At 36.1% G+C, this 17322-nt stretch overlaps 2 protein-coding genes across 5 annotated transcripts in view; both read left to right on the top strand.

Annotated features, from left to right (window-relative positions):
• The window catches only part of LOC139700003 (SLIT-ROBO Rho GTPase-activating protein 1-like), a 337506-nt gene extending 332866 nt beyond the window's left edge, over positions 1-4640 (top strand). For all 4 annotated transcript variants that reach the window (XM_071598428.1, XM_071598424.1, XM_071598425.1 and 1 more), the window contains one exon: positions 2346-4640. In XM_071598428.1, coding sequence (XP_071454529.1) covers positions 2346-3518 — 1173 coding nt within the window. In that variant the 3' untranslated portion in view covers positions 3519-4640. The remainder of the gene's footprint in view (positions 1-2345) is intronic.
• Positions 4641-4858: 218 nt separating this feature from the next.
• LOC139700002 (E3 ubiquitin-protein ligase RNF123-like) overlaps positions 4859-17322 on the top strand; it is a 46148-nt gene continuing 33684 nt past the window's right edge. The window contains exons 1-5 of the mRNA XM_071598423.1: positions 4859-4970; positions 5199-5342; positions 11691-11962; positions 13579-13674; positions 14955-15114. Of these exons, the coding sequence (XP_071454524.1) occupies positions 5245-5342; positions 11691-11962; positions 13579-13674; positions 14955-15114 (626 nt within the window). The 5' untranslated portion in view covers positions 4859-4970; positions 5199-5244. The remainder of the gene's footprint in view (positions 4971-5198; positions 5343-11690; positions 11963-13578; positions 13675-14954; positions 15115-17322) is intronic.

The raw sequence follows: 17322 nt of genomic DNA, 5'->3' as shown, positions 1-17322 counted from the left end.
TTATAAAATAATGCCATGGTTGAACTACATGGTTGGGTGTTCTTATAATATATATTAATTTGTCCAGCATGCAACAGTATTGAGAATACATGGCGGGTATATAGGGCACGTCTATGGGATATAGATCACATTATTCCCGAGTAGAAATACAAATGCAATTATGACAGGAAACTAATATGCACATAAGTTTTACATAAATATTCCCTTACGCTATAATAACACTCATCGACCAGATATGCAATTAGATTCTTCGTAGTGAAATTCTTGTTACATTTTTTAAATGGTTATGCAGATTGTCGAACAATTTTGTTCCCATTGATGCATATGACATATGACTGGTCTGACATTGATGTATTTGACATTAAGTAATACCACTGGAGCCTGATAAATTCCTTATGAATGATTTGAACCACTTTTAGCGGCAAAATCATTAAAAAACCTGATAGATAATATTTTAGTTGATACGTTTAACCAATTGAGTGTAACCTAATTGGTGTGGATTGTAATTGAAGAATTGAAGTGACCCCTAAAGGATTACATGCTTTGGTTTGCCTCAAACAGGATTTTGGGCAATTCATTTATAAAAGGAAAAGGCTGTTGATACCTACCCATTGACTGGAAGTTATCCATTTTACCTTGGCCCAGTGTTATAGGTAGCTTTAAGTCATGATCACCTACCCAAAAATTAAACTTTGAAAAAAATAGACATTCGGTTTGACTTTAAGACACTTTCTTTCTAAAAATCATGCAGATGTACAGAGAAGACATTTAAGCATTATTTTTTATTTTAATTATGCTTCTATGCCATGTAGTTCATTAAAATACTTTGATCATAATCAGCTTAAATGGCAAACCAAGAAAGGGAAACTTAAATTAGGTTCTGTAAATAAATGATTTGCAGCCTCTGCTGAAATCCTGAAAGCAAGGTGAGAAATTCCACCACAACATATATATATATTTTATTTATAGTGAAACATCATTAAAAATTGGCAAGAAAAAATGTTTAATTTTTGGTAATTAATCACTGAGGAGGTTCAATTTAGTAAAATTTATTTTATAGGTATAACCTGTTTGAACAATAATGTTCCATCACTTTCTTAAATGCCTATATTTGTTTCAACTTGTGAACTTGAATTCTTAATTTATAACAAGTTTTTTGGGATTATGTGATTTCATTTTTTTTTTTTAAATTTCATTTTTATTCAATCTGAATTAAACCATCGCTTCTGTTCATTGATGTGATAAATGCTATGTTCCAGTTACCTTTTTTGTGTTTCTTTTTGTCGTAAAGCTGTTTTGTAGTGTACCATCCATATGCCTTGCTTCGCATGTTCCAATTTATTCATCAAAGAATCAGACCGTGCCAAAAGTTCTACTGAATCAACTTCTATACTCACATCATATTCCAGTGCATATCATACTGTGCAATATATCATTTATCTCATGTCAGCAAACTCCAAAACCAAAACTAATTATCGAGATGAAGAAGTCATTGCATTCTTTAAGTTAAAAGGCCTGTGCTATTATTGTGCTTAACGCAATATTGAGTTTGCAATAGTTCACATTATTTTAACCTTGACAAGGAAACATAACCATACTTAACAGCAATCATCTTGGCCCCCTAAAAAGTATCCAATAAAAGTGTCTTCACATTAGATACTAACTAAAAATTTCAAAATAACCCCAAGATCATTGTAAGCTAAAAAGAGTCCATTTGTTCATGCAGGGTGTTAGAATATGCTGTCCTCTCATATAGTTGAAGTATCTCTCTATCGCCAGTCTTTCCTGCCTGCATATGTGTAATCCTGAGGGCAGTCCACTTTTGTAAAAGTCATGGGTTTGAATAGCATGTTGAACCAAGATTTTTCTTGTCCTGAAACTATATTTCTACCATGAGTTAATTGTACAAAATTACCTCTGACATAGCATCAACATGAACACCCAAGATATCTATCAATTACACTCTTATTTAATTTCATATTCACAATTTACAAGATAGGTGTCGTAAGCCCTGGCCCTATTTCACTTCAATTTCACAATCTCATTAAAATCTGTTTTCTTACTTCACAAAGGAGTTTTGGGAAACTATCAATAGGCATATTGTTCTCATAGTGGAAGTTATAAAAACTAATTTAAAAAATTTAAAATGACCCGTGAAGAGGATATGGGGCTAAATTTCTCATTGTGATTTTCATTGGAACATATTGTAAACATAAAATTACTTGTAAACATGCTAAAAAATTAATTGATTAAGCACTTTTGTTTTACTGCTGATGTAAGTATATGGGATGAAAAATGCTAATAGCTGAATGGAGCATCTAATTTCCAATCTTGCTCTATTTCAGGGTGAGCAGATGATACTTCCAACTCACCAGCGAAGTGCAAGTGAAGGACCAGTTTCATCAAGCAGTCATTCCTGGATGGGCGATTCTCATGAAAATGGGGAAGATAAGCCAGGAGGAATAACGGATGACAGTAGTGTTGCAGGAGATACAACAGAGGAGGAATGCTCCTCTAGACCTGACACCCCTGTCAGCACTGCAAGTGAAGGAGATGGTATCATGCAAAAGGGGTCGAACTTTCACCGAGCTTCGACAACCTGGAAGAGCCAGAGTGTTGGGGAGGTTGGAGGAGGCGGAGGTGGTGTCTTTGGACGCAACCGAGAAGCATGGCAAAGGCGAGCAGCTTCTCAGAGCCACCTTGAGGCGGGTCAGCAGTCGGCTCCATCTTCCACGAACATATCCCCAGCTCCGTCTAGCCTGTTCCGTTCCAGTGTCGAGTTTTGGGAGCTGAGGCAAAAGCACACCCCTGACCTTGTAATGGACCTTCCACCGACGGGAACAGGTGCTGGCAAAGTGGAGCAGGAGTATGGGGTGGGGAGGAGGCGCAGGAGGAAGAAGATGGCAGCTCGACGAGCTGAGGGGGACACTTGTGCCGATCGGGATGCTGAGGGCGAGGATGAAGATGACGAGGGAGGTGATGACAGCAGCAGTAGTGGAAGTGGTGGTGGTGATATTGGGGCAATGATTATCCCAGCCTCAAGCACTACTTCTGAAGTTCCAGCTGAAGGTGGAGGATCCTCAAGTCCTGGTCCAGAAAGTCCTGACATGACAGCAGCAGAGCGGTTTGCCAAACAAAATCAGTGCACCCTGAAGAAAAAAGGTGGCTCAGATGCTCAGTCAAGAAAGAAAGCAACGACTTCAACCAGCCCTGCTGATGGTGTTGATGCGGGAACACGAGCCATTTCTCGAACTCCACAATCAAATTCTTCAGATCCAATAGGTCTTAAAACACCATCAGAAACTGCCCCCAGTCGTAGTCCTGTTACTCCAAAATTCCCATCGAAAATCAGTGTTTCTCCTTCTGGGTCACGTCCACCTGTAAATGCCCCTCCTTTTCAACCACCTGGTGTTAAACCTCAGGTTAAGGCTAAGCCTGCTATCCTGAAAAAGCCCGTCCTGCCTCCTCACCATTCACCTGAATTGACTAGGAGGGTTGATAAACCTGAGCAAAACTGATGGGAGTATAAATTTTAAGCCTATACATAGCTAAGAAAAATAGGCTTTGGACTTCCATTACTCCTCATGTATTGGTTGTAAAATTCACTGTGGTGTTAAAGACTGATCACGTGCATTTACAAATCTAGCCATTTCCATGGGGAAAGGAGTTGTACTGTGTTAAAATGAGTGTGCAGCTGTTGATTGGAGATAATATGAAATGAGCAGTGTTGAAAAGGTGGCAGTGGCATATCTTGCATTTGGATTATATCTTTATTTTTATGCTCAAATGGCGAATTGTGGACTATAATTACCAATAACCAATGAGTCTTTATGTTATGCGCAGGAGTTTTATGTTCACCCCTAAAATAAATGGTTAATTTATAATTTGACATTATATAAATGAACATCATTGAAGAAAAATAAGGAAGTAATTCCTTCTGATCAATGTTTAATAGTATATTCAAATGGTATATTTGCTAAAACAAATACAGGGAAAGCCCTTAGGGCTTAGATAAGGATGCATTTGCACAACTCCCACTTTGAGGGGTTGATATGGTGCAAAAAAAGCATATGCTTCCATGTATAATTATTGCCTTAAGGAGCAGTCATTGTCTTTCATGAAGTCTTGCATCATTATTCTCTTCCTGTGCTTTAAGGAACCATGATGATGGATTAGCTTTACATGTCCAACGAGTCATAGTTTTATAAGGAAAGTTTTATCGCTGCACTAGCTCAAGGTATATGAAGAATATTAATAATCATTGAGTAATGGAGTTTTCCAAGTTTATTGTATATGCATGCATGGACACAGGTGTTTAGTTATTCTTGTGGGCCATTTTTATGGAAGCGAGAGACTCCTGGAAGAATGATTGGAACATGAGAACTTTGATTTGTTGAGTGAATGGAAAATAAATTCATTATGGAACTATTTTCAAGAAAATTGTGAGAAAAGAATTGAGTCGCGAAGTGTTTGATTTGTCATTGAATAAGTGATCTCGGAACTCGAATTTGCTTCCATTTTTCAGTATTATCACTTAAAACCTGTGCTCAATATCAAATTTTTTACTATTTATTCTTTATGTACACTGTGCTCCATACTCATATGTGCTTGCATTCTAAAGCTTTACACAAGCCAACAATTATGTAGGTAATTTATGCTTAATAAATATTGTCTCAAAAAGAAAGGATTTCATGAATTTTCTCACTAGAAAATAGAATGAGTCATTGAAATTGTCGGAGTCTGATGAAATCACCATGACGACCAGATTTAAATAGCAAGAATTGAAAAGCGAAAACAAAAGCCTTGCGCAATCCGCTAGTCACTTTTTTTTAATTCGCATTTCCCAATGCGGGTAACTTTAGACGTCTTTCGCAGGCAATAGTCGAAAATTCTCGTGTACTTTGACTCATAGTTAAATTACTATTAAAACTTCTGAGTTGGATTTGTTCCAACTCGAAAAGCATTAAAAGGTTGGTGTACTTGGTTTCATGAGATTTATGCTGCAGTAATGACGATCTTAGAAACAATTATTTCGCCCATCATTTACCTATTTCCTATAGCAAAAGGCCTCTGTGCTGCTCTGTTTATTTCATTTTTTGCCCAGATTTACGTTGTGTTTAAGTGTGTCATATATGTTTTATATAATAATCACATTGGTAATTTGAATAGGGTAATATTCGATACACCTTAAATTTCAGGTGTATATACTTAAAATGGTAGTTTGAATTCTCCTCGCATCGTGCCATGGAAACAACTAAAATTTTGGAGTACATTTTTGGAGAAGAACTGAAAGCGGAACACCTTCGACCATCTACGACACCGTCTTCTTCTGACTTGGAACAGTAAATATTTGTTTCGTGAAACATGATGAAAAATGCCGACGTACTCTTATCTTACCTTAACGTTCGGATTTTATCGTTACAAGAGTTATCTTTTCACTCGGGTAAATTCATATATATAACCCCCGATCGTTGCTATACAGATACTCATGCTGTATTATAGTATATTACTTAATGTAATATATTTTCCCCCAAAGTCACTTTCACGATAGGTCATATTACACATTATTTGCATCATCATCATATATTAAATTATAGCGTCACCATGTATTCTATATGATCTCATCAATAGGTTGGTGGTATTGGCATATCAGTTTCAGGACCGACGATTGACCGTATGAGTGTCAGTTTGAATTTTTATTAATAGCACGTCTCAATGAATTTTATTTCGTGGGAAGTGGTGATATTGCCTCGATTGTTGTCTTTAGCTCAGAGAGATTGCATGCCTTATAGATATTCCCATTGCCCATCGTTGTTAATGATGCCATTTGTTTCGCTTCAGAAATTTTACATATGCACCTTTAAACACAAATTAATTTTACCTGATTGCATCGAAAAATCGATTTCCTACATTTTTTCGTTTGATGCTCATATGCTATTACTCTGCATATTCTCGTCCAAATATACTCCGTTCGCGTGAATGAACTGATTAGGCATTGAATATCTTTTTATCTTGATGAAAGTTTCCCTTGTAAATAATAGTTTATTCAATAACTCTTGCCATGAACGCCTAATTTATTGTAATAATATTGATGACTTGTGAAATTGTGGAAATATATTTTGGCTAACACATTTCTTGTATTCCTGTATATTTAGGAAGATAACTTAAAAAAGCTCTCAATTTCCTGTTTTTTAAAATTAGTATGTGGACCAAAATGGTCAAAGTTTGAGATACAAGAAGAAAAATTCCTGTGGGTGAAGAAGCTTCCATGATGAAGAGGGTATTGATGAATGCGACGTAGTGATGATGTTAAGAAAATGTTAGTGAAAACTCTGATATGATTGGATTTGTTCTGTGCAGTAACTTAAGGACCAACACAAGAACAACTGATGTCGGTTTTAAGGTTTTTGAGGTGTGGGGTTGGCAAAGAATGGGAAAGGTAAAATGGAAGGAAAGTAAAACAAACTAAAAGTACTAGGCTTTCTGGAGGGGGGAAGATTGTTACAAGGGAGACTGTTATAGGTAGATACAGGGGAAGGAAAAAATAGGTATCTTGGATGGAATGAAGGTAGGTAGAAGTATGCAGAATTGAAGAAAAGTGTTTTAGTGTGTGGTTCAGGTCGTTTCTTATTGGGTGAGGTTTAGAAATGTTATGGTGTTCGTTTTGTGCCCATCCAGAATATAACTTGAAAGGTAGACTTCCTAAAAATAATAATTATTATTCTGCTGATTAGAGATAGGTTTGAATTTTGTATGAAAACTAATAAACGGGTTTGTTAACTTCTGAGACATATATTCATAATGAGCACACATTTCATATCACATAGGCTACTCCTCTTCATGTCTTGTCCAAAATGTTCTCCATTCCTGTTTCCCATTGAGCAAACATTCCAGATCTGGAAGTGGTCAAACAGAATGCATATCAATTGGGAACTCATCTTAAATTGTTTTTCCAGAAGTATCACTTTTTCCATATGATGGAATAAATGAGGACATATAACTGTATTCATGAATGCTTGCTTTTTGCCTACTATTTTTCCTACTACGATCAGACGGCAATTAAGAGGATGCATGGCAGGGGTTGAAGATTGTGGAAAGGAATATGGGAGAAGTCAGAGTGTAAGATTAGGGTTGACAACATCAAGCATTGTGTGTCGGGAAGAAAATTACATTTTGATTTTCCAATTCATAAATGTCTCCCCTAAAGTCCTCACACTGTGTATAACTGTGACATTAAAGATACATTGTGTCATCCTTGACATTGTGCTGAGGCCAATACCACTAACATACTCTCCTCTCTGAAATTAATGTTGAAAGTCTGGAGGTTCTCAGCAATATATGTGGGGTCAGACTTTGTATGTTTCGGGGGTCAACTGAAAAATCTAGATTATCCTTAGTTTTTATATTTTGCTTCTGATTGGTAGTTCATTATTTTTTTCCTGCATCATAGGAAAAATCTTAGGTATCCCATTGGATGTTGTAACTGTGTTATTCCACTTGTCTCTTCCCTCAACTTCACCTTGCTGCCCTTTCAGCTAAGTATTCATTGTACATAGCTCCTTGTATAATCAGTGCATGCGATAAAAGTGTTTCTGGGATTTTTGAACCATATCAGTTTCCACAAGGAAGGAATTTTTGGTTCTTAAATCAAAGTTGAAACTGTAACTACGCTAGTAATACTAATACTTCATTAATTTAAAAATGGACAACCATATTGAATGTTGTCACTATAAATAGTACTTGATATGTAAACATAAGTTCTTAAATGTGATGAAGATTGTCACTAAAGAATTCATCAAGTGAGTAAAGTGGGAGAGCAAGTAACCAGGTATTTACGCTATTCCTGAAACTCAATCTCAACTGAGTAGGCAAATAGTTATGCAGTTGTATATCCACATAATGAAATGTGTTGTAAGTTGATGACAATCTACAATAAGTAGTATTTAGATTTGCTGTATCCTTTGTGGTGTAGTTATGGATGTGAGATTGTAATTGGTGAGTTTCTAGATTAACCTCCTCATGAATCAGAGCCTTAAAGATGTATAAACTAAATACAGCCATGATTCCATACCTAATAAGAAAAGGTTTGCGGGAATTATGGGGTGGTATATTAGCAAGAGAGCAAATAGCTCTTTTGCAGTAGCAAAATTTGTTTAGCATCTCAGGAATGACCCCATAACCCAACACCATTATTCAGATGACATTGAAAGAAGGCATAATTAAGTGTTAAACGATACTCATTTGAAATGAGAAATATGAGATTTCATAACATATAAACAGCTTTACTCAGTTTATTACAGGTCTGACTGATGTGAGTCTCATAGTTAAGTTTTTTTTCAATATAAATTCACAGTATGCTATCAGTTTTAACTTCAGTTCTATCTGGTGAAATAAACCTAAACTATGTTATAAATAGTGATTTTTTTCAGGCTGTTAAAAGATTAAACTTAAATTGTTCTTTAATTAAATGTAAAAGCAACTAGTATAATTGATGGAATTTTAATAAACTGTGTTGGGTTTATAATTAGCTCTCATCAATTAATCTCTTATGTAACTAAGGAGTGATGTCTGGCCCATTGTAAAACCTCCATCTGGCAGACTGACATTGCAGTGGATGGTTCATGATACACCAAAATATCAAGTTATTCATGATTGTACCATTGTTACTGGTAGATATTTCTTGTTGGCTTTCAAGCATTCTCCCCTCCCCCATTAAATGACCGAAGATGAAATAGATGATGGGTTGGAGTGGTTTTGATTTCCATGTAGATTACCTGCTTCACTTATTTTGTTAAACCTTCCTGCTGTCTGCGCGTCAGAAAAAAATTACAACAAAATCTTTTAAAGAAATAATTAAAATTAGAAGAATAATGAGAATATTATGTGTTCTGGGTCAAAAGCAACAAAATATTCTATTTCCCTTTTCTTCAAGTTTTTACCTGATAATTTAAAACTAAAAGAGCCCAAGCTGATTAAGGTAAATATTGATCCTATGTAGGCTGTATAAAGTTTCTTTTTACCCTGATAATGTATAAATGGTAATAATAGTAAGAGCACTGGTAACTTAAAGCAATAGAGCACATTCTGTCCAGGAAAAATCAATTTTGTCAGCCCACTTGAGCTCCGATATTCAGTAATTTGATTGAGTTAACAATATGTCATGAAAATAATGCTTGGCTAGCAGATAATCTAGCACCAGATTATTCTCACATTTAATACCCATGGGAAGTAAAATCTGTCATTAATTTATTTTAATCTTATTTGATCTTAGGAACAGAATGACTGGCAGTTATTTAGTTGAGAAGTGTAGCTCTTCATTCAGTAAAATTGATGATTCCTAGAACAGAAGGGAATCAGCTAATTTTTATTTTATGATTTGGAAATTTAACAGAGGTGAAATTGGTGCTTTGAACAAGAAGGTGAAAGCACTGTCAGAAAGTAAAAGAGGATTATCATTGGAAACTATATAAGATAAGACAGGAAAAATATTAGTTGAAACAGTAAATCTTGGAAGGAATGCATTGAAGAACTGTATGGTACAGGCTTGAGGTCTGCAAGGTTAGGCAAAGAGAATATGACGTAGATGAAAATGGCTTAGGTTCAGGCTTACTTGATGCAGAGATTGAAGGGTATTAAGGGAATTGAAATCTAATAAGGCCACGGGGGCAGACAACATTCCCGTGGAATTACAAACAAGTCTAAGAAAGTATGGAAGGAAGAGTTTTTGTGGACTAATTCGTAGCATTTCTAAAGGGAGGAATTTTGATACAAGACTTTGTCAGATCTATGTCTCTACCAAAAAAAAAGTTCAATGATGCAACATGTGAGGAATACACAGGTATATGTTTGATTTTGCATGCAGCTAAAGTGGTTCTCAGAACCATCAATAAGATAATGGCAAGCAAGGCAAATGAATACTTAAGGAGTGATCAACTTGGGTTTAGGAAGGGGAGCGCCGAACATAATGCAAAGGCAGTTATGAGGTCTCTAATAGAGAGGAAAATAGAATGCAATCATGATGTATTTGTATGTTTCATAGATTTTGAGAAAGGATTTGATGCAGTGAATTTGGTGGCATTTATGATTGTATTGTAGATAGGTGGAATAGGAGACTTATCCACCACCTGTTCATGTCATGGACTGCTCAGGTGTGAGTGGTGGATGGCGAGTTCTGGTGGGCAGTGTCAGGGAGAGGAGTAAGATGGTTGTCCATTATCAACTATGTTTTTCAATTTATATTTGAAGGAAATAGTAAAAGAGGCATGGGAAGAACTTAATTTAGTATAAAAATCAATGGAGAACTCATAAAATCAGATTTGCAGATGACTAACCTTCAGTTAGTTAGTCAGTCAGCCAAGGGGTTGCAAACTCTGATTAGTGAATTGGAAAGTCAGTGTAATAAGTATGGGATGAGAATAAATGTAAATTAAACAAAGGTTACGGGGTGTTCAGGGAAGAGAAAGGCTAAGCTAATTGTTAAATAGGAGGGCAAAAACTACAGCTGGTGGAGCAGTTTATGTATTTCAGAGGTGTTTTGAACCAAAATGGTCAAAGTAGTAGAGACATAAGTGAAGAATTGCATTAGACAAAGGAGCTTTCACAATGAGAGAACTGTTGACAGGGACATTGAATAACGATGCTGAGAAAAGGATCATTAAAACTTTGATTTGGGGCATGGTTTTGTACATCATAGAAACATGGTCATTGAAGCAGATTGACAGGCTTAACATTAAAATAGGAGGGCAAAAACTAGAGCAGGTAGAACAGTTTACGTATCTCGGTAGTGTTTTGGACCAACACGGTCAAAGTAGTAGGGACGTAAGGAGAAGTATTGCGCTAGGCAAAGAGGCTTTCTCAAGGAGGAGGGAGTTGATGACAGGGACGTTGAGTAAGGATGTTAAGAAAAGACTTGTAAAAATTTTGATATGGAGCGTAGCTATGTACGGCGCGGAAATGTGGTCATTGAAGCAGGAGGATAGATGTACACTGGAGGCCTTTGAAATGAAGAGGAATAGAAAAGGTGAAGTGGACTGAAAGGAAAACAAGTTGAAGAAGTACTAGGCATGGTGAGTGAAGAGAGAGGAAGAAATCAAAAGAAGGTGGGAAAAATTGATTCAGGCAATTTTGATTGGCAATGGGATGTTGAAGACTGTGACAGAAGGGAGAACTTTGGGCAAGCAAGCAAGGGGAAGGAATAGGATAGGCATGTTGGATAGAATGAAGGGAGTAAAGAAGCATATGGAATTGACGAGGAGAAGCTAGTAAATGTATTTTTGTACATTTGTTTTGACTATGTCCATCCAAAACCTACCCTATCTAGTATAATAGCAATAAAAAAAGTAATGTTGGCACTTTAAACAAAATTATTATTTTTTAGAAATAATTATTGGAATTATTTTGGCATTATGACCATTGACCATGAAAAGTGATAACATCTACTTTGTTAATATAAATTCCTTCCTTTACATCAAGCCAGGTACTGCTAATGTTTAAAAAATCAAATTTAGCCATTTTCCAGTAGCACAAGTGACTTCTTTTATTTTCCTTAGCTTACCTTTAAATTTTTTTAAACGCTATTTTCAATTTTAGGTCTTTGGGTTGCTAAATTAACCTTATTTGAATATTTTTTTTATTTTCCCATGTATCTAGTTTTATTCAGTAAAGTAATGTTTCTTTTTTAATTTTTTTAGCTGCTCATCATTTCGCTTCCTCAGTTTGAGTGATGGATTGGATGAAGCCCTTGAAGCAGCCATTTACCATGGCCAAGAAGAAGGAGCTGTTGGTTTGGTTGATGACTGTGGGCCTCTTGATGTTGATGGCAGAGAGGGACGCCTAGGCCCAAGTGTGGTTAGATTTGACATGTCCACCCATGTTGGCCTCTTTGTCATGGACAGAGAACATCTTAATCTAATATCTCATAGCAACTTCAGTTCCATCAGGGCAAATGTTTGCCTCTATCAAGGTATGTGAAAAGCTAATACCTTAAAGTTATCCTTTGTCTGGTTTTTCTATGCTAGAAGTAGGGTATTAGGGTAGACAAAAATGTGTATGTTTTTTTGAAAAACAATTTGCTTTTTAAAAGTTTTCCACAATTTTCAATCATTTCTATTACACATTGTATTCATGGTTCTGAATTTGATTGTTTAATGCTCTCTTGTTTCAATGTTACCTGCGCAAGGAGTATTGTCGTATAAAATGACAATGATTGGTGTTATATGATAATTGTAACAATATAGATTTATTTGGAAGATGACAATCAAATATATAGTAACATGAGGGACTAGTGCTAGTGAGTTGAGAGGAATTATGAGGGTAAGGTAAAAAGTTCTCGGCCTGGCAATGAAAGAGAGTGATTTGAATTTTAAAAAATTATTTAACTTTTCTACATAATCTCTCTTGACTTCAACGCACTTGGTCCAGTATTTCTCCAACATCAGTATTTCTTCCTGAAAGTGAGAGTCTGGCAGGTTGTGAAAATATCCATCTGTGGCATACTCAACTTCTTTATTGGACGCGAAATGCTTCCGAGAAACTAATTTCTTCAAGTTTTGTAACAAATGGAAGTCTGAGGGTGCTAAATAAGGAGAATAAGAGGATGTCCTTTGTTTTTTCATTGATTTTTCATATTTATCCATTTCTAAAACTGCGCATTTCCCTAAGACAATTCTTCATTTTCTCAGCTTTTGCTACTCATATTCTTAATTTTACCTTCTTTCTTACTATTTTCTCATTCATTCATCTTTTTTTCTCTGTTTACATATTTCATGGTACCTTCAGCTCTTTCTTTACTTTAGCTTCATTCATCTACTTCTTTAAATCTTGTTTTTCTTGGACAGATTTTTTCACGTCTTTGTCCCATCAGGTGTCAATTGTTCTCTCTCAAACCCCTTTTCCATGCGCTAGAATACATTTTTAAAATGTGATTTTTTTGATATTGCATAGTGCATAATGCATGGCATAGTTGACCATTACTTCTTGCCACGAGTAATAATGATCATTCAAGAGTATAATTACAAGTTAAGCTCTGTTTGCGTGAAGCAATATGAAAGAAAACCCTGAATTTGTGGAGAAACAATTCATGACTTTTGCATCACCACAATGATGCACCTGCTCACACTTCACTGCTTGTTCATGAATTTTTGGCCAAAAACAACACTGTTATGATGTCTCAGTCTCCAAATATGCCAGACATGGTCCTGTGTGACTTATTCTGTCCTAAGAGATTCTTATAGGGTTGTTGTTTTACAAGCATAGATGAGATTTAAAATGTATTTCTGAGAGAGCTTAAAGCTATAACAAAGATTGAGTTTCAGAAGTGTTTCTAGGATTAGAAAGAGTTCTGGCATATGTGTATACCTGATGGAGACTTTTTCAAATGAGATAACATTGATATAGACAATTAAATATAATTCTTTCAGAATAACTCAAATTATCCTTGTTTATTGAACACATATTTTATGTATTGGGCAGGTGGATATTTTTTTCCGGCAAATTCATGATTTACTTGAATATACACCCTGATGATTTCACACCTGTGCACTTAATTAGTAAATTTTCCTTTACTTTTATTTATGCTAGGAAAGTGGCAGTATGAAGTGCAGCTGGGTTCAAAAGGAGTTATGCAGCTAGGGTGGGCTACTGCTAACTGCAGATTTTCTCAAGAAAGCGGTGTGGGTAAGTATTACCATAATTGCAACAGCATACTTATCTAAAAGGGATATTGGTTCATTCTTTGGGCACAATACAAGGCCTTCTGTAAATTGTGGTCTCTTTCCATTCAGCAACCAGTTCCAAATTCCACTCTTTTTAAGTTTTACTTCCTCCCAGGATTAGTCATCATGCAAAGCACAGTGGCCTCTCTTGGTTCTGAAATATATCTATCACTTCTACCTTAGCCACATGGATTGTACAAGAGCGGTTCAATAACTACCCGTGTTAGAAATGAAGAAACCATTTTTTTCAAAAAGATTTTTTTTATTTTTCAACATAGTCCCCTTTTAGAAAGATACACTTCTCCCGTTTTGGCCATTTTTTTTAACCCCTCCAAAAAATAGGATTTGTAGAACTCTCCAAAATACGCCTCTGTCTCGGCGATAACGTCCTCGTTTGAGCTAAATTTTTTCCTGCGAGCCATTTCTTCATGTTAGGGAATAAGAAAAATTTGCAGGGAGCCAGATCGAGTGAATACAGGGGGTGCGGCAGCAATTCATAACGTAGTTAATGCAGCTGCAAACACTGCTTCGAAGTTGACAGCCGGATCAGCTTGTTGTCCACCGTGAGCAATTGCGGCACCCATCGGGCTGATAATTTTTTCATCACCAACTTATCATGTAAAATATTAATTGCCATTCCAGTCGACACACCCACGGCCTCTGCTACTTCGGGCACTTTCGTTCATCAATCAGTGAGAATCATGGTGCGGCCTTTTTGTATGATTTCCTCGGTAATCACGTTTGCTGGGCGTCCTGGTTGCTCCTCATCAAAAACAGATGTTCGCCCACGTTCAAATTCGTTGAACCAATATCTAGCTGTGGTCATAGGTGGCGAAGTGTCCCCATAAACAGCATCCAAATTTGCTTTTATCTCCTTGCATTTCTTCCCATCCAAAAACAAAAAGCAAATTACCAAACGATACTGCTCTTTTTCCATCTTAGCGAAAATCACGAAACACATCTTACTCGAATGGCTGCCAAATCCAAACTAACCTCTAAATCAGTCTGAAATTTGTTTCACCGTCGTTTGATAGATGGCAGCACACGTTGATGACATAAACTTCCCTCAGGAACGCCCTTTGTAGTCAAACACAGGTACTTATTGAACCGCCCTCGTACAGCCACATGCCTGGTTAATATCTTCCCAAATGAGAATTTCTTCTTGTTACAAATTGATTTCTCCATCCGAGAAGCTTTCTGAAAAATATTTTATTTTGTGTTAATGCAGCTTTATTTTTGCAGGTGACACTGCAGACTCCTTCGCTTACGATGGAAAGAGGCTGAGAAAGTGGAATGTACATACTGGTCCCTATGGAGAACCTTGGCTAGATGGTGATATCATTGGCTGCACACTTGATCTCCAGCCATCGTCTTCCAACTGTGGGACTGTGGAGTTCTTCAGGTAAGGTTTGATATAAATGTTTTGTGGCTGTGGTTTTAATAAGGCTTTTATCTAAGTAAGAACAGTGGCCTAGATCACATTAAAAAAGTAATTACTTTTCAAACCTGCCTTGATTGGTATATATATAAATGTAATCTTCATATACATGATATGAAGATTGGGAATGTAGGTGCAAAGCAGTCCTGTTTTAAAGACAGATGTAATTTAATTATTGACCGTGTGGAAAAACTATTGACCAATTTTTCTTCAAACCCATTTTTATTTTCTGAAGTTCATTCTTTTATAAAATCTTCCTTAGAATCTACCTTTTCTGTATGAATTAGGTTTGGATGGCAGTAGATAGAGCCAAATGAGAGAATGATATGAAAAAAGGCATCCTTTGCCTTTATAATCATGGTAGTTATATAATAGTAATGGCCAAACTATTCTTTGATAGAATTTATCAGCTTTTTCTTTATGGGAAGGCAACTTTAAAAAAATTGGTACATAGCAAGGTCAATACAAATTTTTTCAAGTGTTATTGTGAGCATTATAATTATTCTCATGGAAAATACTTGTATATAATTGCCTACCATTCTTGGTGATCAGCTAACAATTGCATGGGTTTTGTAAATTAAACTTGCGATGTCCCACCTCGTCACTTTCAGGTAATTTTAGTGACAGGAGTGACAGGATAGCTTTTTACTCCATATGTCCTGAATCGATTGTGAAGCATGATAATATGATCCAAAGTATAATGAGAGATATTTTCAATTGCTAAATAGTTTCCAAACATATTCTGAAATGAAAAAATTAATATAATGTAGCCCATATTAATATTAATAATATTGGATTGTATGTAGCCCATATGTTACCGTGGTGACTGAAAATTAATTTATTATAACCATGGATGAGATATCTGTGAATCCTCAGACAACTCAAATACTTATTGAAATTTCTTCTTGGATCAGTGTCCTTGAAAATACAAGTCACTGTTACCGAATTAACTGTCCACTTTTACAGTTGAAATACCAATCAGGAAAAGTAATGATATTTTTTTATTGGACTAATATTGAATAAATACATTTCTGTTAGGTGCATCAGTAATTCATGTAGAGAAAAATGTGTAATCATGCAAACGGATTAGTTTTGAAACAAATGATATAGAGAAATAATCAATGCCAGTAAGCCAGCTAAAGCATGATCTACCCTTTTTTTGATCTCTTTCCTACTCCAATTTTACATGTAACAAATAGATTTTTCTTACACTTGAACCGAATTTTCAATATGAGTGAAGTGTTAATGCAAGGTGTTGTTTTAAGGAGCTCTTGTTCACCAAATGTTGGACAATGTCAGACCATTTTTGGAATAGTATCTACAAATATATGTTTTGATAGATTATATTTTACAAATTTAGAGGGTGAAATACTAGAATAAATTTCCATGTGGAAAAATATCATATCATGGTGTGAAATACTCTTGAAACTTTAAAAGGCTGTAAAACATTTTACATTTTCAATATTGTCTGAAAACATATCAGTGACTATTAAACATAATGTCAATGTGAATCATCCTTATATGTATAAAATATATAAGAAGTTATTCCATTGTGAACACATTAGAAGATTCAGATTACATCTGCATGAAATACAGGGTCCGTACAATAAGTATCGTGACTGGTGCGCTGTAGCCTCCAATGTGGATGGGGGTCCGCAAGGTGGATGGGGGTCCGACCAGTCGGCTTGGTAGAGGGGTCTCCCACCACTAAGGTGCACTTTGGTTCAGTCGCCTCCGGGCATGCATTGAGACGGAAGGATTTTTGTGAGGTGTAATTGTTTGTGGTGTTGTCGCATCAGCATGGAACACACTGCCGAGCAACTCTATGCTGTGAAGTTTTGCGTTTAACTCAGGAAATCTGCATCTGAGACCCTTGAACTCATTAAACAGGCTTATGGGGATGATGCCTTAAGCTGCACAAGAGTTTTTGAGAGGCACAAAATGTTTCAGTAAGGCCGGGAGCTCGCTGAAGATGAGCACCGCATTGGACACCTGACGACCGCTCAAACCAATGCTCAGGTGGCCAAAGTAAAAAAAGTTTTGGACTCTGACAGGCATTTAACCATTGCCCTTATCAGTGAGGATTGTCGTGAAATTCTGAAGTTTATATCTGACATGTCCTATATTTGTTTGTGTGAATATGCACCAAATTTATGGGCAAATAAATGCATT

The sequence above is a fragment of the Hetaerina americana genome, unplaced genomic scaffold, assembly GCF_022747635.1.
Source record: "Hetaerina americana unplaced genomic scaffold, ioHetAmer1.1.p SCAF_10, whole genome shotgun sequence".
Taxonomy (NCBI): Eukaryota; Metazoa; Arthropoda; class Insecta; order Odonata; family Calopterygidae; genus Hetaerina; species Hetaerina americana.
Note: the sequence above shows the minus strand (reverse complement) of the source record. Positions and strands in the feature narration are given on the sequence as shown.